Source organism: Ruditapes philippinarum, unplaced genomic scaffold, assembly GCF_026571515.1.
Source record: "Ruditapes philippinarum isolate M1 unplaced genomic scaffold, ASM2657151v2 ctg357_1_1_1_1, whole genome shotgun sequence".
Lineage (NCBI taxonomy): Eukaryota > Metazoa > Mollusca > Bivalvia > Venerida > Veneridae > Ruditapes > Ruditapes philippinarum.
Window position 1 is genome coordinate 517,461 of NW_026862101.1, and position 22,583 is coordinate 540,043.

The 22,583-nt window shown below is 33.0% G+C and overlaps 1 protein-coding gene across 2 annotated transcripts; it reads right to left on the bottom strand.

The window, feature by feature from the left end:
• Nucleotides 1-1,262: 1,262 nt before the first annotated feature.
• On the bottom strand, nucleotides 1,263-14,899 carry LOC132717937 (uncharacterized). Of its 2 annotated transcripts, none has more exons than XM_060701526.1 (4): nucleotides 14,671-14,899; nucleotides 10,133-10,589; nucleotides 9,388-9,578; nucleotides 1,263-4,520 (listed from the first exon to the last, which is right to left on the bottom strand). In XM_060701526.1, exons 2-4 carry the CDS (start codon nucleotides 10,578-10,580, stop codon nucleotides 4,164-4,166), a joined length of 996 nt encoding a protein of 331 aa, XP_060557509.1. In that variant the 5' UTR covers nucleotides 10,581-10,589; nucleotides 14,671-14,899; the 3' UTR covers nucleotides 1,263-4,163. The 2 variants fall into 2 exon arrangements, with proteins under 2 accessions (XP_060557509.1, XP_060557508.1); XM_060701525.1 differs by having other exon boundaries at nucleotides 9,388-9,582; nucleotides 10,137-10,589; nucleotides 14,671-14,898.
• Nucleotides 14,900-22,583: the final 7,684 nt, after the last annotated feature.

Genomic DNA, 22,583 nt, shown 5'->3' on the forward strand with positions numbered 1-22,583 from the left:
GCTATATTCAAAACATAAAAAGGTCATAAAAATGGGACATGTAAAGATTATATATAAAACTCTATACTTTATAAACGTTTCATCAATTTATTTTAGTAACAACATGGTATTATGCTTGTGCAATTCAAAAAAAAAAATGTTTATTTTTGATCGAAACCTTGTTTGTAAATACAAATGTAACAATTTGTAATATTTGACATCCATATGATGCTTAAATAGACAGTATAAAAAAACAAGAAACAAACAATTAAATACATATATATCAAAGTCCCAGTGAGACTCTGTTCAGGATCTGCTATGTGATAACAGATATATAGTTCATATCTATATCTGTATCTATGTCTCTGATTAAAGCTATGGAAAACAGCTAGTGTACTTTAGCACCGGTTGAACAACATATAATTCAAATAACTAAATCTAGCCTGGGTTCAAGTCTGTCGATTTTTTTTGTTTGACAAAACGACCTATCAAAAAATACGAAGAGTACGAAATAGCGCGTATTTTATAAGTAAGTGAATCCCAGGCTAAACTAAACCTATTATATTCACACTTGTACCTATATTTCATAATATATTACATATCTTATTCAAACAAATTTGAGTCTTAGCATCAGAAAACTATTTCTAATTATACGGTCATTCATAATTCTGATAATATGTTTAATATTCCACTAAGTGGACTAACAAAAACTTCTTAAGATAGTATTTTACAATCCAAACTCTGAAAAATGATATATCCGCATGTTGTCAGATAAAAAACTCACAAGAAACTTTACATAACATTACAGTTATTTCGAGAAAAACATATTGTGAGAAAGTGGTGCGATCGGTTGAATATTTAAGTTAAAAAAGCTATCCCTCTGATTCCAATGAACCAAAGATCACTTTCGCAAATAAAAAGACAAAAAGCAACAAAAAAAGCAGCAAATGCAATATAAAATAATAATTATAATATTACAAACTACATTAAGGACACACATGTCATGAACAGTGCACGGCACATAGAGACGTAGTGTTCATGTTCGAATGTCATAAATTTCAATGAGACCTAAAAACTATAATTTTGAAAGTGAGGTTGAAATTTAAACAATGAAGAGACGGAAAAGCTGCCAAGGGAGTCAAATGAAGGCTTTAATTGACAGTAATAATAATAATAAACTTTTTCATCTCCAAAGCGAATATTGCAATCTTTCGACAATGTTTTTAACTCAAATGCGAACGAGTATTTGTATTTTCTTAAAGTAGATATAATTGCATGTAAGTACATGTTGTCATCTTTAAACCGTGTAGCTATTATACATGCAAATATGAAAGAAATATAGTGTACGTGTTCCTGTATTCAAATGTTAATTTATGTACTGATCTATACAACTTATGACTATAAAGATATACAATATTTCCACCATAATGTCCTTAACCCTGTTCCTGTTTCCTGCTGGCAGCAACATATTTTATTCATTCCATGCCTGTTCAAAAATAATCTACTATACTCTCTATTCAGTCGATCATTACATGTTTGGAAAGTATCCCTATAATGATGAAAGTTTAGTCAACAGTGAAAGATCAACAAGTCCCATTGTGTTATTGAAAGTGATAAAAGTAACATATATATATATCAAATCGTTATCTTCTTTACGTCAGCTGTGTAGACATTACTTTACAACAGATTTACGATAAATGCCGTATAAAGATACGTAATTGCTAAGCATCATCATATACAGTTTTACATTTGATGTTTTCAGGGACCTTGTGTTTGTGCATAATGCCAAAATGTATCAACTAAATATCTCTATAGTCGTAACTGAATGATTATTCTATTCCAATATGAAAAGTTGAATTTTGTCGTTCTGATGTCTGCTGTCATGTAAAAAAGTACGTAAAAAACCTACGACAAATATCACACAATTTAATCTTAACCTAAATAAGGCTTATTGATATATGGCATGATATAGTTTCTTTATGCTCATATGCCAATGTAAACACGCACAAATTAAAAAAAAGAAAGAAAGAAAAGAAAAACAGGCATACACGAATATGATAAAACAACACCCATGGCGACATACATAGCTATAAAATTGCAATGTCACGGCAAGAACTTCTCAAAAATAGCTACATACATACAAACACACCTCAATAAAAACAATATTAACTTGTTTAGCTTAATGATATATTTAAGCCAACATACCCACATCTGAATAAAACACAATTTATAGAAGGCACATGCTAAAACATAATATCTCAACAATAACACTGATGCAAACAAAGACATCTCAATAAAACACTCGTGCAAATACAGACATCTCAATAAAACACTCATGCAAACAAAGACATCTCAATATTACACATATGTAAACACAGACATCTCAATAAAACACACATGCAAACAAGCACTTTTCAATAAAACACTCGTGCAAATGCAGACCTCTCAATAAAACTCTCATACAAACGCAGACATCTCAATGAAACACTCATACAAACACAGACATCTAAAATAAACACTCATACAAACGCAGACATCTCAATAAAACACTCATACAAACGCAGACATCTCAATAAAACACTCGTGCAAATACAGACATCTCAATAAAACACTCATACAAACACAGACATCTCAATAAAACACTCATACAAACGCAGACATCTCAATAAAACACTCATACAAACGCAGACATCTCAATAAAACACTCGTGCAAATACAGACATCTCAATAAAACATTCATACAAACGCAGACATCTCAATAAAACACTCATACAAACGCAGACATCTCAATAAAACACTCATATAAACACAGAAATCTCAATAAAACACACATGCAAACACAGACATCTCAATAAAACACTCCTGCAAATACAGACATCTTAATAAAACACTCATACAAACACAAACATCTCAATAAAACACATATGCAAACGCAGACATCTCAATAAAACACTCATACAAACACAGATATCTCAATAAAACACTCATACAAACACAGACATCTCAATAAAACACTCATACAAACACAGACATCTCAATAAAACACTCATGTAAACACAGACATCTCAATAAAACACCCATACAAACACAAACATCCCAATAAAACACATATGCAAACGCAGACATCTCAATAAAACACTCATGCAAACACAGACTTCTCAATAAAACACTCATACAAACACAGACATCTCAATAAAACACTCATGCAAACACAGACATCTCAATAAAACACTCATACAAACACAGACATCTCAATAAAACACTCATGCAAACACAGACATCTCAATAAAACACTCGTGCAAACACAGACATCTCAATAAAACACTCATGCAAACACAGACATCTCAATAAAACACTCATACTAACGCAGACATCTCAATAAAACACTCATACAAACACAGACATCTCAATAAAACACTCATACAAACACAGACATCTCAATAAAACACTCATACAAACACATACATTTCAATAAAACACATATGCAAACACAGACATCTCAATAAAACACTCATACTAACGCAGACATCTCAATAAAACACTCATACAAACGCAGACATCTCAATAAAACCCTCGTACAAACACAGACATCTCAATAAAACACTCATACAAACACAGACATCTCAATAAAACACATATGCAAACACGCGGTTTTCAATAAACACACAAGTAAACACAGACTTTTCAATAAAACACACATGCAAACACGCAATTTTCAATAAAACACTCATGCAAACACAGACTTCTCAATAAAACACTCATTCAAACACATTTTTTTCAATAAAGCACACATACAAACAAGGATATCTCACACACATCCAAAAGCAATCAAGAAAATACACTAATCTCAACTAAACTAAACAACATATAGTATTACATTATCATAAGTCAACAGTTTTATTATGCTTACTAACCATAATTTATTTAGAATATTCTATTTAATGAATATGCTGTCATGAGCTGCTATTGAATCCATTTTAACTAAAAACGAAAAACCCCTACTTTCCATTTCTTTCCGTATTTTTTTTCAATAAAGCACACATACAAACAAGGATATCTCACACATATCCAAAAGCAATCAAGAAAATACACTAATCTCAACTAAACTAAACAACATATAGTATTACATTATCATAAGTCAACAGTTTTATTATGCTTACTAACCATAATTTATTTAGAATATTCTATTTAATGAATATGCTGTCATGAGCTGCTATTGAATCCATTTTAACTAAAAACGAAAAACCCCTACTTTCCATTTCTTTCCGTAGTCGCACGTGTCCTCCTTCGAATTTATCATACTCTATAGAGATAGTTCTAATTTTGATCTTATCAAAAGGTATATTATTGAGTATGCCCTCCTCGGCTCCTTCGACATCTAAACTAAAATAGTCAACAGTTAATTGGTTCATAGCAAGTAAAATTGAATACAAAGGGAAACATTGTACGGTTATTTCTTTGTATCCTTTCTTGGTCCATTCGTCTTCACTCGTTATATTTTCCACCATCTTTCCATAGAATGATGTCGGTAGAAATTTAACCTGAAATCAAAGAACAGGAATTTCCATCTCAAACAAGTTTCTGGATAATGTCAAATAAAAGTGTATCAATATGTCAAAGTTGAATAATTATGTGATCGGTTTGTGTGAATAATTTGCATATTCTTTAATTGAAAAGACGTCATAAATGGAAATGGCGTGTACTTAAACTTAAGTTGTATTTGTTTTTTTGTTTTTTGTTTTTTGTTTTTTTTTATTTACGGTGTACGAACACAGTTAAAGTAATACGGCACCAAAACAGGAAAGGTTGTTTTTGCTAGCCTCGGGTTATACAAACGTTCAGCAACACCAGTCACATGTTGGAGCTAAGAGATGTTTAAACTATAATAAGATAATAATAAGAAACCCATCTAGTCACGGAGGAAGTGAAAAAAAAAAGTCTTGTGAATAAAAATCCATTATAGAACATATTGAAATTGATAGTTTCTTTATATTCATACAAGCTTGTTAGGCGCATGTATTTATTGTTAATAATAATTGATGAAAATTAATTTTGCTTGGGTTTCATGCCGCACCATCACTGTATAGGTCATATGTGACTTCCTGATTTACTGGTAGAGGAAGCCCTCAGGTGCTTCTCCGTGCGTTATTTCAGACATCTCAATGATTTTAGATAACTAGAATTAAATAAACAAATATTAATGTAGACATTTCGGCATTTCTCCATTATCATAAAAGCTTCTGAAGTGTAAACAATACTTTCAGTTAGAAGTAGTATTAAGATTGGTTATGAGGTATTTTAACAGTGACCGTTTTTTTAGTTTAAACATATAAATTGTATTTTCTCTAGCTTGCGATTAAAGCTTGAACCCTTCGCAAGTCGGCTTACGGAGACTACATTGTAACCGCTATTGATGTCATATTGGGAAACATGTTCGTGTTCAAGTAGTGTGCTCGGACTAGCAGTCCCTGGGTTTAGGGTGTAACTAGTGTAGTCGGAGATAAAATCATAATTGGAATGTTCAATCCTACTATCAAATTATCGTTTTGTAAGAAAGATAAAAGCGTAAACAATGTTAAATTTTGACATTTTCCGCGAAAACAACGTACCCGGATATAGAAATTATTTTATGTCGGAACTTATATTGATTAGTTAACATAGCGCTTTAAGTTAAACAGTTTGGTCAAGTGGCTAACCAAATTGGTTGACTAATTTTAACTCGACATCAGCGTAAAACCGAGGGTCAATTTAACCGACATTAGTACAATTGAGTGCTGGGCACAATCTTACACCAATTGACAATGCATGTCAGCATTTTCACTTCCTACTTAAAAGAGATTTTATGATATTACATGTCACGTTTTAGACGTAGTCATATTTAATTTTGAAACTTAAGGGCCTTCACAAGTATCATTAAAATGTTATGTAAAATCGAACGTTTAAATTTTATGTATCGAGCAGAATTGAGGCCAAATAGCGTTTATCAGTATTTTAACGCCAATAAAAGTCAACGTATTTGTAGACTATGACAACCAGTTCACATTAAATAGAAACTATGGCTTGGCCACTATCGTTTATTTATTTTTATAGCATAAGGACAAAGAATTTAAATTTATCATTCAGGCCTATAATTGCAGAAGATCTCCTTGCTGATTGCGCTTGTCATTCTCGATAGAGAAAAAAAACTTTAAAAAATGCAACTGTTTCTTGTGAATATATCTAATGAAACTAGTCTTATTCAAGAACATTAACTACTTAGTACATTAATCCTGGCATAGGAAAACATACATTTCTTTTTCAAACGAGTGTACAAAAAAGATACAGACCAAAAGCTTTTAACATTTTGTTGGATAAAATAGGAACAACATCTTTAAGATTATATTTCAAAAGCATACACATTTCTAAAAAAGTAAGGTTTGTATTTACCACAAGTTCACGGTCGAGGTCATGGCCGAGGTCATGGCCCAGATCATCCCCTTATCACATACTATAATAAACATCTTGATATTACTTCCTTTTCGAAGATAAAATTGCATTAGTCAACATGTGCAAGCACACATGTTTCCTTTTATCTATTTCGTTATATAACATTACGATCAAAATGTAATTTAATCAAAATGTATTTGTGGTATAATGACCCACTACATGCACAATAAAAGCTTCTACTTTTATTTTCAAAAAGCTTATTTTTAATTTATCTTTGTTGTCTTGTTATAGTTTCAAAAAGTTACTCATTAACCATATACCTGAACTATCTTTTGCTCCTTTGGTTTTCTGACCATTAGAGCAGTTAAAACGATTTAGTATTTTGTATGAAAGTCGAACAACTTCGATAATAATTTGCTACTTTAATGACAAATTATTTCATATTTATCGGGTGATAAACATCTAGCATGTCCATAAACCATTGTTTAAATGTTTGACAATTCAATTCAGTTTTATCCTTTGTAAAATTGAAAAAAAAATCTTTCTTAGGATTATTGTGCCTTTACTCGATGTACGTTAGAAAACATATCAATATATACTCAGTAAGAACAATTGCAACATTGTCCAATTACAGTGTATTTACAAGAAAAGCATTGATGCAAAGCATCAAAGGGCGTCCAAGCAAGAAATGCAGCAGGTGAAGATGAACTAGTAGACATATGATGACAAGATATTCTTATAATCTTTTCAATGGTTAATTGGTTTTTATCACTTATGAATGGACGGACGAAAGACATTGTTCATTATGAACTTTGATTGGCATGCTAGAGATTTAGAATATTACTTGTTATTTCTTTATGATCGTGATTATTAATAGCAACGGATATACATGTATACAATCATTTATAATCCATATGTGTAACGCATGATCAACACCACACTTGTGTAATTATTATATTATCGCTATTAGAGAAGAACCCCTCTTAAGATATCTGTTCATATAACACTGGTTATATTACCATGTTGATCATGTTGAGCATAATTGTTTATTATACAATAATTGTAATATCTATTTTAATAAAATTTTTTAAAGATTTTATGAATATTGTTTTCTTTTCTTTTTTGTGTTTCATGTGCTATTTTAATACTACTCTTTTTTTTTTTATTAAAATTGTAAAATAAATTTTAAGAATTCAATTGTCATATTGACCGACGATTATAAGTCAAAACTCATCTGGAAAAAGTCAGTAAATCATGGTTAATCTTTCAATATATAATATTGCTTATTCTTAAACCATGTACATGTACATTTGTACTTTTCTTTATCATTTTTTAAATTATCAATCAATTGAATAATTCATAAAATCTAATTTGTAACTTTGAATAATTCCTCGGCATCTTTACTAAACACGAATAACAAATTAAATAAAACGTTTGAAAGTTGATAGTGTCATATTAAAACCATAAAAATGTACCTTTTTTCTCAATTATTGTACATATTTATTGTTTTTATCTCATATAGATAAAATGAACCATGTTATTGTTAATTGTTGTTGGTGGTTTTTTTTTGAATTGTATGTTTATGTATAATAATAATCAATAAATTTGAGAGTTGATTTGTGTTTAATAATTATTGTAACCAAACTAAGTGACAAACATTCATTTTGGAAAAAAAAAATTAATTATCTGTAAAATATTTGTTCTGTTCTGTAACAATATCAAACATCTACTCCAAACCCAGTAGAGACCGGACAATAAACGTGTGATATCACTAGTAAATCCTGGTCAAAATAGACCGGGAGAGACCGGAGTACATCCCTCTATAAATAGATTTTCGGAATGTTTAGGTCATCCACTCATCATTCTTTATACATGTAAAACAATAACATACCATAATAACCAACTGTGTACTACAAAATGATAAATAAAAAAACGCCGAAGAGCGCTAATTATTGACGGAAAAGGTTATTTCATTTGAAAATGTTTGCATTGCGAAATTCTCCAGTTCGCTATTCATTGTACATATCGGGACATTTCATTTTTAATTAATAATCAAGCACCCTCATACCACTCGGAATGATCGGCTTTTATCATGACTAAAAGGCTCGAGAAGTTGCTGTCGCCCTTTCACAAAATCTGATTTCATTCCATAAAGGGCGCCGCGCTTCGGCGCGGTCGCCAAAAACTGTTAGAAGATTAGGTATGAATTCAGTTTGAACGTATTTTTCTTTGTTCTTATCAATGAGCGACCGGCTACTTTTCCCAATGTTTGAACCTTGTTCATTTTCCTAAAATGTTAAGAGCATTAATCCTTATGCTGCACTTTTTCAAGTTTATGTTTATGCATACACTCCGTGTTTAAAAGGAAAGATCGTTCCATTTATATATTACATCTTTAAAAATAAATATTGAATAAAATTGATTGACCCTTTAACTGTTAATTAGTTAGTTATGTGTTTTTTTCTGATCATATTGTCTCACTTCTAATTAAAAATAGCTAAGAAAATGATAACAATAATTACAAGTCGTTGCAAAAACAGACATGCATGCTTCTGACACTTTCTTTCATTATTCCAGTTAGTCATGATACCTACTAATTCCTCAAAAAGATGGTACAATACTGCTACTATAAGATGCTTTCTTTGTGGCAATAAGTACAATCTTACTATTGATGTAATGTTGGGTACGGTTTAACGTCGCACCAACACAGTACAGGTTTTATGGTGACTTTCCACCTTTTCTGATGAATGAAATACGATAGACAAGATCAACAAGGAAAGGCGGCGTTCACTGTAAGCAACCTAATCATTTCAGGCACTATAGAACGGGCACCTGAGTAGAACCACTACCCTTCCGTAAGGTAGCTGGCTAGCTTCCTCACATGACAGAATTTAAAGTCTCTGACGAGATTCGAACCCACAGTGGTGAGGGGCAAGTGGTCTGATAACATATATCTCCTATTAAAAATAAATGGGATCTTACCGTAGATGGATATGGAACTACGCTAACACATGCATTTAATGTGAATGATTTTCTATTTTTGCTTTTTAATTGCTCGTAGATTTTTGGCTGGGGCTCGATAAGAATACCTGTCCAACCTCTGCGTCTCTCAAAGAACAATGTGTTCGATTGTATTTCCCCGTCATGTGCCCCACTATCAACAAAGAATCCACCTTCCTGTAAATAAAAGTGACATTAAGCCCATCCAAGAGTATATAGTGAAGGACTGGTGAAAGTTGAAATAAGTTTTAATCTTGCCATTTTTCCTTGTAATTTTATAATTCACTTCACAAGAGTAAAGATAAAGAACTCATATAGGTCAGGGAAATTTCCCTCAATATCCATCAAACATAATCTGTAACGTTCAAGTAATGAAAAGAAATGGCAATTATTTTATATTAATGACATATTTACATTTAATCCTTAACATATTTTTAATAACATCACCATTTCAATAGGTAATCAATCTTTTGAAATACAAAGTCAACTCAGCTCAAGGAAACAACAACGCCTTGCCAATGACTGGATTTCACCCGTTAGGGTAGCAACACCAGGATAAATTATTAACACTTCAGGGCGATGCAATATTAAAAATATAAACACTTTCTGTTTATAATACATTTGAAAATGGTATTAGCTTATAAATTTACCAAATAGTTCTATTAAGAGAGTGAAATATCCAAATTACCACATAATAATGTTTCCTTCATAATAATATTCATATTACTTGCCATATTTCGTAACGCTCCGTCAACAAACATAGCTTGACCATAGGAAGAATCCCATCTGTTCGGCTCTGCAAGTTTGTAAGGCTTGTCGGAGGGCAGCTCTATATAATAATTCCTTATCAAATTCACTAAACGCGGGTCGTCCGGTTTCACCTTTTCTTTATTCAGATTTTCGGTTTCTTTCTTGAAGTCAAAGTTGGGGTCCTTCTGAACATTATACGGGAGGTGTGGATATTTATTTTCTTTGGTCTGTGTCACTTTTATTTTGTTTCCTTCTGTGGTTTCTGTGTTTACTTTTGGAATTTCCTTTACTTTTGGTGTTTCTTTTATATAAATTTCTTTGTTCTCACATTTAGTGATTCTGTTCGGAATCAATATAAAGAGCACGATTATGACAATGAATAATCCTACAGCCACCTGCATACGTGGTGCGTTTGATGAATACATTTTTTCGTGCTGAAATGTTAAAACACAAACAAAATATTATCTCACATTTATTTCATTGTGACTCTCTTATTTCTTTCATCGTGACTCTCACATTTATTTTATTGTGACTCATAAATTTATTTTATCTCTCACATTTATTTTATCGCGAATCTCAAATTTATTTCATCGTGAATCCCATTTTTCTTTCATCGTGACTCCATATTTATTTCATCGTTATTCTCACATTTATTTCATCGTGACTTCCACGTTTATTTCATCGTGACTGCACCAGGAGACAATTGTTAATATATACAAAAATATAAATGACAATGCAATCACCATAATAGACTCTGTCAGTGAAAATCGGCAGACTGACTTTCAGGATGTTAATTAATATTGGATTTAGTTTGAAATGTCGGGTAGTTGCGGAAGGTTGTTTGCTTGCCACCCTTGAATAAATAAATCTCACCTGTCCATACAAGATTTCTTTAAGGAAGATTTACTACTTCCCTGTCCCTTTAAGCTTTTGAGCTTATCACAATCGTACATTGTATTTGATAAAAAGCGATTTCTAATTCTAGTTATAGTTTTTTTAAGTTAACTTAAGATTAAAATAGGTTTCAACCTACAAAAGTTTTGTCCGTACTGAACAATTATTCATAGTTTAAGATTCAAAATGAAATAAACAAAAAGGGACATTTTGCAACTAATTCAACCTTAAGAACACACAAAACTGATTTCTTGCTGAAATTGCTTAAACTAAAAATTATCAGCATTATGTTTTTTCTTTTCAATCCTTACTCTAGGGCTTTTCCCCTGCTTTTATTGTTTGTATTGCCTTTTTGTCCCTGTATATTCAAATGTCAAAATAATAATATTAGCCTGGTCTGACTTTAAGCTTCTCTGTCTTACTGCCCGTATGATAGATGTTATCAAAACAGGATGTTTAGAATGAGCTTGTCTTGACTGAAGTATGTAAATGCATTTATGAGGTACACTCTCTTATCTTTAAAATATAACACATTAATGCCTTTTATTGAACTGTTTGAAATTAATATGAATGTTATCTGTACTGATGTTAGTGTTTTTATGAAAGACATACAGCACATCAAAAGGATTTCAGTAAAAAATTTGACATGACTGGTCTTGAAATATTTGCCTGAGATTTGTGTATAATTTGGTGAAGATTTGCACCAATAACGTGTGTTCAGATAATTCCCTCACCCCATTTTTTTTCAAAGTAAAATCTTTTTGTTTGATGCGAAATTTTTTTTAAACGCATTTCTTTATTATCCTTTGAAAAATGTTTCGATTTTAAGTGTTTAACTTGGTCTTTATAAGAATTTCAAATTTATGTTTTTAGGCTTTTTTGACCTAAGTGGGACTCCTCTGTTAAAAGGAAATGATGACAATAATGAGTCTAATCCTTTGACCTTCCCCCCAAAATAAATTTGCATTGTAATTAGATAAACGGAGTAGTTTTCTCAACAAAAGACATCTCAAACAGTGCACAGAAATTGTTTATATGACACGCTTTAAATTTGTTGGAAATGCAAATGCAAAACAAAGGAAAATTGAAATATTGATAATTGCTAGAGTTGTCCTTTTAATCATTTTTGCACTTTTAAAAAAATATTGACATCTAAAAATAAAAGTGTATATAAAATATTTGTTTTTGTATAAACATTTTCATTAATAATGTTTGTTTATTTCAACGAGTCCAAAAGAGCTTCTTCATAAGCTGTTACTTTTCTAATTAATCCTTGTAATTAAATTGTGTACCTGTATATATATGTTTGATTGAAATCAAATATTGTTCAAACTAAAACAATTGTTTGCTGATTTCGCCTAAGAGTCTCTTTCAATGATAAGTCAAAATGTGTTTAACGAAGGACTAAATAGAATTACTATAAAGTACGGTACTAATATTATTTGAGGAGGAGGACTTTTTGTCAATGGTTATTTAAAGATATACTATGCTCATCTTTTAGTGAAAAAAATTATTCAAAGAAATTTGTTGAAATCTATGATATTCTAACTGAATATATCGGTCTAACTTGAATAAAAGAATGAATAAACTGTGTATGGGAAGCTGCATTCTCTGTTAAGGGTCACGTAAAGTTGGTCCTTTCTTAAAAAAAAACTGCCAGTTTTTTTAATGACACTATATATTCATGTTGTGACCACCTATAGTTTGTAGAATTTTAAACATAATATATCTTCTTTGTATGAAGTCAAAACCTTTTTATTTTATGTTTACAAAGAGTCTGTGTAGCAATTATCAATATTGTCGAATATCTAGTTTGAGCATAGTATATCTTTAAAATTTCGCAGTCCCTTGTTCTGGCAGCGAGCATTGTATCCTTTTGTTAATTAAAGACAAAACGCCTGTTGCATCTTTTATTTTTAAAGAAATTTAGATCAGATTAAAATTTTATTCTGATAAGCATTTTTATTTCTTATATAAAGTTAACTTAAATCTTAAAATCGATACGATATAGTCATTTAATCATGCCATATACTATCTCCATGAGGTGTTATTGCTCCTTTAAACCACTTAATTGTCATTTAATGTTTAAGGTTCTGTTGTAAATTTCTTTATTTGTATTCTTACTCACATATTTCATACGAAACGAAATATTTTGTGGAACAAAATTTTGCAACAAATATGTGCTTTCGCCCTTCTAAATTATATCTACATGGATATTTGGCGGAAAATGAGTTCAGGGCCTAACATGTTGGATTGGGAAAACAGTTTTTGTGGTGCAAAGCCATTTAGCCTTGTAAAGTATTGCCATGGAATTGTCTTTAAAAAAAGATATGTAAACAAATGGAAAGCTTCACATCTGACGATTATATAAATATTATAAAAAAATTAACATTATGAAATATTTAATAGGTTTGATTCCGTCCTAGATTAAGACTTAAAATAGTTGTTTTGGAAATAAATAGTTCATTCCTTTACCCTAGTTTTTTTCTTTCCAACAATTTTACTTAATAAAAAAATCATTAATGATTTCAAGAAATATTCAGGGGTAGGTTATAGCTGATTACATAAAAGGAAATAAATGAATAACGAGTAAGAAAAAAACCTTTTACTTTAAAATATCAATTTGAAAGTAAATATAAAAAAGGGTATTTTCAAACCTAAGCCATGATGCAAAACAAAACAAAAATATTACACGTTTTTGCATTACATGCTAAGCAGACACCAATGTTAAATGCTTACTTCTCTTCACTAAAATTGATTTTTAAAAACCATATACATTAATGGCAAAATTATCAACTAATACATGTGATTATACAATGTTTATACTGAAAATTTTAATATTTATTATATTTACTAACTGGTATTACTGGTATTATTTGTATCAAATGCGTACGATTGCTGGTCAATCAAGAGAAACATTTAAGGCCAATTATGCCTCAGAAATACTTTCGTTTTCATTTCACAAAAGATTTTTAATGTTCATGTACTTTAATAACATCCAGAGAGATATTCATTGGCAAATTACATGAACCACCTTTTTCATCTGTTGCTTTTGGCAATCAGGCAATCAGCACAGTTGTAATGAATAAGTATTTTGTAGGGAAAGTAAAATACTACTTTGTTTACATTGTGCTACTTTTGTGACAAACGTTTTTATATTTACAGCTACTTTGTCAACAAGCATCCAATATTATCTTAAACCGTTATGTAAATATTATAACATTCATTTTTGACCTTTATAAAGAAGTAAAAATTTATTTGTTTCTGAAGCATAATGTGCCTTCAAGTTGTAAAAAAAGCATATTTCAACGTCTACAATAATTATAGACTGACGTTGAAATATGATTTTTTTCTAAACGGCTTATATTAATTTTTTTTATATATATATGACCAGTACATGTGCTGGGATTGACAAATATGCATTTAATTTGGATTTTAAAAGCGTTTTGAGCTCCACACCCCAAGTGTCTGTGAGATTTCGTCTTTTAGGCAATATGCCACGTAGATTGTATAAAAATTAGTACTTGATCAATATCAGTTACATTAGGGTCACTAAACGATGTTTTGCTTTTTTATTTTCAAAGACTAAGTGTTACAGAAAGAAAAATAAAACAAACTTACTGAAATCTTTTTGAGATGAGGAACGTCCAAGATGTTCAGCAGAATCAAGCTATGAGTATTCTTTGGAAATCATTAAAATACGCAGCATTTGTAATCTAGTAGCACACAATTAAAAGTTAAAGAAAAAATTCTAAGCCAACGTAGCCTATTTGAATAAATAATCTTATCACAGAAATGCGTATCGTTCAGATAAATCGACCGCTTGCACAAAGCGAAAAGCTGAAATGCACCGTGTTGTTATCAACATCAAAGTCTTGACCTTGGTTTTATCTCTACACTATGCATTTTTTGTGTGTCACATTCTTACGTCAACGTAATCTATAATGCATGTTAGAATGTATGTATGACCGTCCTAATGCATTTACACCGCTTTGAAGAGTATTTAAATTGGTTACAAATATTGTCAACTGCATTTAGGGTCGTGGGTTCGAACCCTAATAGGGTCAAGTTTTTAAAACATTATTTATTTATCATTCAGATCCTTTTTTCAAATAAACCATTGCTTGATTTTAATTATATAATTATAATAGGTATTTATTGGCTAACTAATGCCAGATTCATTTACAAATTTAGTACACTTTTTTTAAAGTATAATTAAATGAAAACTACAAGAAAAATCTATATAAAATTTGAAAAAGATCCAATCAATATACTTCTGAGAAAATTTTGACCAATTTTTTGAAACAGCCCTATAATTGGGTTATTTTTTAAATTAGAAATTATTAAAATAAGTGTTTTAAAGGGGTGGGATAGGGTAACAATTTTAAGTTTATTTCAAACAGTTTGAGAAAAAAAATATTACTTAAGTCCTTTGTAAGTTGAACGGTATTGTTATAAATTTTGTTTCTAATAATAATTATCAATAGGGACAAAATTTTCATTTATTCATAAGGATGATATCATAGATTATTTAGAGTTCTCTTATATCTTAAAAGAGCGCTTGTAACATCCAAGTTTTTATCTAAGACAAGTGTCCATAGCTACCTTACCGTACGATAAATGTTTCTTTTAAAAGTGTCTTTTTAAGGCATACAAATGATGTTACATGTTTGTTGTCAATTTTCTGTTCATTGTAGTGACTACAGGAGTGGTAATACCTTACCGACACATTCAGCTGAAATATAAATATCTAAAAAAGCTCCCCTGAAGTCCAAAAGCTCAAAACGTATCCGCGGCAACCTAGGCTATTTACCGTACACAAGCATTTAATGTAGCATATACGGAATGTGTACCGTGGGTTCCGACAATGCTCAAAACGTTAAAGGGATACACAGGCAAAATTTTCATTTCTTCGTTTTGAATTTTCAGTCATTTATCTGTAAATGTCCTCAAAATGAATACGCTAGGCAGTCACAGGAACAAAACTTTTCTCCTTATAAAGAATAAAACGATGGTTTCCTAACCTGACCCACGCGGGTCAGGTTAGAGCGTTAAGATTTCACAATAATTGTCACAGTGATATCTGGAAACGTTAAAGAACATGTCAAATGAATGATTTAGGTTTGTTTCAATAATACTACATCTACAATATCTGTTATTGTAACTTCCATGGTTTGTTCAAGTCACATTACTAGTTTTAAAACTACTCGGTGATTCTGTCGGCGTCTAAATTTCTTTCAACATATATAGATATTTTTACGCTTCAAACCTAAAATATATAGAATATTTACAGAAAATCTTGCTGGGACTTTTACAAATGTCATTTTAGCGTGATTCGAGTACATAAGATAAATTTGATATTTTTGCCATAAATTTGCCTGAGTATCCCTTTAATGCTGAAAACATAACATTGATAAACTTAGACAATTATAACGGAAAAAATGTAGAAAATAAATACAATAAATTAACTGAAATTGATATAGTGTGCGATTCTAGGCCTAATATGTTTAATCGCTTGTTATCCTTAGGTCATTTTTACTTCCGGTAAAACGAAGTGAGCGAATGGTCTAAAATTTTGCAAACAAGAACATTAGTGGGACGGGCCTACATAAAATTATTATAAAAAAAAAATCTCGGAAAATTGTTTCTTGTCCGGTTATGTCATGAAACCTCAGTCGAGTCCCTTTAAAAGTATGTTCACGTATTTAAAAAAAAGAAATATCATATTTTGTGATATAGAATTGCTAAATAAGAGTACATATTTTATTCCAGAACCGGTGATTTCATGTCAGTCTTACATGTACTACTGGATCACAATGATATATAGGCTTCTCTGTTACTTTATATTGCTAAATAAAGCAATATGCCTCCAGATGAGCAAAACTTTTCAATAAATCAAACTTGTGAAAATGGTACTAAGATTTTAGGAAAAGTAGAAAGATTCAAGGGTCAAGAAATAATTTACATGTTATGGGCGATTATGGTGAACTTTTCATTATGTGTAACTATATTTCTACTGCGTTACTAACGCATTGAGGGATTTTTTGTTGAATATTTTTTAATTAAATTGGGTTGTAAGTGCCATTGATAATGTGTAAATTGCTTCCTTTTGGTTACTGTACTTTATTTTACATTTAATTTCAATTTTAAAATATTTATGAAAATAAGCATAAATCTGGAAACGTGCTGCTTTAAGTATACCCTGTCAAACAGGAGGGGCCTTTTTGATTGAAGAATTTTGCACTGAATGGCCATTCAGCATAAATACGATCTAATTTCATTTAACACAAGTTCACTGAATGGTCATTCAGCATAAATACGATCTAATTTCTTTTAACACAAATTCATTTGAATCAAAGAACCGGTTGCTCGTCGGAATTGTTTCTAATTTTACAACATGTATAAATAGATTTTTCGTAATATGTTTTTGCTAAGAAGATTGTTAAAAAGATGTTTTCTGTTTTATAAACATAACTGTCTTTTTTCCAGCTAAGCTAATTATAAATAGTATCGATGTGTATTAAAATCGTCATTTTACTTTTTTTAAAATTGGTTTGTTAACACCCTGGTGCATGTCCTATTGCAAAGTTAAACATTAACGAAACTGAAGAAAGAAAAATAATAGAATTAATGAATTTTTTTTTCATTGCGTGTAGACAGTCTTACTTGCTTTCATTTTACTATCCGCTCTTTATCATAACCCCTCGAGCAGGGCCATTGTCAAATTCTTTAGACCTTACCGCTATATTACCTGCTTAGGTGTGAAAATTCAATTGCATAGTCACTAATGTGATAATGTATATAGGGACTTCCAAAATAGTTATATATCAGAGCGGGCGCTGTGGTGCAGTGGTAACACTGTCTGACTACAAGTCTAGGGGTTTCGAGTTCGATCCATCGCTACTCCACTAAAAATACTAACAATCTTTCGTATGATAAAATAATAAAAATGACTCTTGTAATGGCAATTTCAACATTGAAGGTTAATATAAAATATAGTTATTTCTTCTGGAGTTATTAAGAACACAACTGACACACGCACGCACACACACCGCACACACACACACACGCACGAACGCACGCACACACGCACACACACCAACACACACACTGACATGACACACACTGATACAACTCACTCAGTGACATGACACAGGACACAACTCACACAGTGACATGACGCACACAGGACACAACTCACACACCGACATGACACACAGGACCAAATTCGCACACCGACATGACGCACAAAAGACACAATTCACATACAGACATGGCGTATACAGGACACAATTCACTCAGTGACATGACACAGGACACAACTCACACAGTGACATGACGCACACAGGACACAACTCACACACCGACATGACACACACAGGACATAACTCACACACCGACATGACGCACACAGGACACAATTTACACCCCGACATGACGCACACAGTGACATGACGCACATAGGACACAACTCACACACCGACATGACACACACAAGACACAATTCAAACACCGACATGCATGACACACATTGGACCCAATTCGCACACCGACATGATGCACACAGGACACAATTGGCACATCGACATGACGCACACAGGACACAACTCACACACTAACATGACGCACTCAAGACACAATTCACACACTGACATGGCGCACACAAGACACAATTCACATACCAGACATGGCGCACCAGGGCACAATTACAACCTAAAACAATGACGCAACACACAACACAATTTTCCCATAAGAGACGTGGCGCATACAGGAATTCATTTCGTAACACCGACATTTTGAACGCATACGGGAAACAATTCAACACCACTACATGAAAACGCACACAAAGGACACAATTCACAATACAGACATGGCGATACAGGACATAATTCGCACACCGACATGACGCACACTAGACACAATTTATACACAATGAAAATAACTCACAGAGCACCACTCGTACAGTAAAAAACTTACAGAGAAGCCACCTGTACAATACACATTACTCACTTAGTGCTGTTCGTACAATAAACATGACTCACAGAGCACTACTCGTACAATGAACATGTCTCACAGGGCACTACTTGTACAATGAACATGACTCACAGAGCACTACTTGTACAATGAACATGTCTCACAGGGCACTACTTGTACAATGAACATGACTCACAGGGCACTACTTGTACAATGAACATGTCTCACAGGGCACTACTTGTACAATGAACATGTCTCAAAGAGCACTACTTGTACAATGAACATGACTCACAGGGCACTACTTGTACAATGAACATGACTCACAGGGTATAACTTGTACAATGAACATGACTCACAGGGCACTACTTGTACAATTAACATGACTCACAGAGCACTACTCGTACAATGAACATGACTCACAGAGTATAACTTGTACAATGAACATGTCTCACAGAGCACTAGTTGTACAATGAACATGACTCACAGGGCACTACTTGTACAATGAACATGACTCACAGAGCACTACTTGTACAATGAACATGACTCACAGGGTATAACTTGTACAATGAACATGACTCACAGAGCACAACTTGTACAATGAACATAACTCACAGGGTATAACTTGTACAATGAACATGACTCACAGGGCACTACTTGCACAATGAACATGACTCACAGAGCACTACTTGTACAATGAACATGACTCACAGGCACTACTTGTACAATGAAGCATGACTCACAGAGCACTACTTGTAAAATGAACATGACTCACAGAGCACTACTTGTACAATGAACATGACTCACAGAGCACTAATTGTACAATGAACATGTCTCACAGAGCACTACTTGTACAATGAACATGACTCACAGGCACAACTTGTACAATGAACATGACTCACAGAGCACTACTTGTACAATGGACATGACTCACAGGGTATAACTTGTACAATAAACATGACTCACAGAGCACAACTTGTACAATGAACATAACTCACAGGGTATAACTTGTACAATGAACATGACTCACAGGGCACTACTTGCACAATGAACATGACTCACAGAGCACAACTTGTACAATGAACATAACTCACAGGGTATAACTTGTACAATGAACATGACTCACAGGGCACTACTTTCTCAATGCACATGACTCACAGGGCACTACTTGCACAATGAACATGACTCACAGGGCACTACTTGTACAATGAACATGACTCACAGGGTATAACTTGTACAATGAACATGTCTCACAGATTACTACTTGTACAATGAACATGTCTCACAGGGCACTACTTGTACAATGAACATGACTCACAGAGCACTACTTGTACAATGAACATGACTCACAGAGCACTACTTGTACAATGAACATGACTCACAGAGCACTACTTGTACAATGAACATGACTCACAGGGTATAACTTGTACAATGAACATGTCTCACAGAGTATAACTTGTACAATGAACATGACTCACAGAGCACAACTTGTACAATGAACATGACTCACATAGTACTACTTGTACAATGAACATGATTCACAGAGTATAACTTGTAAAATGAACATGACTCACAGGGCACTACTCGTACAATGAGCATGTCTCACAGAGCACTACTTGTACAATGAACATGACTCACAGAGCACTACTTGTACAATGAACATCACTCACAGAGCACTACTTGTACAATGAACATGACTCACAGAGCACTACTTGTACAATGAACATGACTCACAGAGCACTACTTGTACAATGAACATGACTCACAGAGCACTACTTGTACAATGAACATGACTCACAGAGCACTACTTGTACAATGAACATGACTCACAGGGCACTACTTGTACAATGAACATGACTCACAGAGCACTACTTGTACAATGAACATGACTCACAGAGCACTACTTGTACAATGAACATGACTCACAGGGTATAACTTGTACAATGAACATGACTCACAGAGCACTACTTGTACAATGAACATGTCTCACAGGGCACTACTTGTACAATGAACATGACTCACAGAGCACTACTTGTACAATGAACATGACTCACAGAGCACTACTTGTACAATGAACATGACTCACAGAGCACTACTTGTACAATGAACATGACTCACAGAGCACAACTTGTACAATGAACATGTCTCACAGGGCACTACTTGTACAATGAACATGACTCACAGAGCACTACTTGTACAATGAACATGACTCACAGAGCACTACTTGTACAATGAACATGACTCACAGGGTATAACTTGTACAATGAACATGACTCACAGAGTATAACTTGTACAATGAACATGACTCACAGAGCACTACTTGTACAATGAACATGACTCACAGAGCACTACTTGTACAATGAACATGACTCACAGAGCACAAACTTGTACAATGAACATGACTCACAGAGCACTACTTGTACAATGAACATGACTCACAGGGTATAACTTGTACAATGAACATGTCTCACAGGGCACTACTTGTACAATGAACATGTCTCACAGAGCACTACTTGTACAATGAACATGACTCACAGAGTATAACTTGTACAATGAACATGACTCACAGAGCACTACTTGTACAATGAACATGACTCACAGAGCACTACTTGTACAATGAACATGACTCACAGAGCACTAACTTGTACAATGAACATGACTCACAGAGCACTACTTGTACAATGAACATGACTCACAGGCACTACTTGTACAATGAACATGACTCACAGAGTATAACTTGTACAATGAACATGACTCACAGAGCACTACTCAATGAACTGCTACAATGAACATGACTCACAGAGCACTACTTGTACAATGAACATGAGCACTACTTGTACAATGAACATGACTCACAGGGCACTAACTTGTACAATGAACATGACTCACAGAGCACTACTTGTACAATGAACATGACTCACAGGGCACTACTTGTACAATGAACATGACTCACAGAGCACTACTTGTACAATGAACATGACTCACAGGCACTACTTGTACAATGAACATGACTCACAGAGCACTAACTTGTACAATGAACATGACTCACAGAGCACTACTTGTACAATGAACATGACTCACAGAGCACTACTTGTACAATGAACATGACTCACAGGGCACTACTTGTACAATGAAAATGAACATGACTCACAGAGCACTACTTGTACAATGAACATGACTCACAGAGCACTACTTGTACAATGAACATGACTCACAGGAGCATAACTTGTACAATGAACATGACTCACAGACTTGCACTACTTGTACAATGAACATGAACATGACTCACAGGTATAACTTGTACAATGAACATGTCCCACAGCGACTCACAGCAACTACTTGTACAATGAACATGACTCACAGAGCACTACTTGTACAATGAACATGACTCACAGAGCACTACTTGTACAATGAACATGACTCACAGAGCACTACTTGTACAATGAACATGACTCACAGAGCACTACTTGTACAATGAACATGTCTCACAGGGCACTACTTGTACAATGAACATGTCTCACAGGGCACTACTTGTACAATGAACATGACTCACAGACTCACAG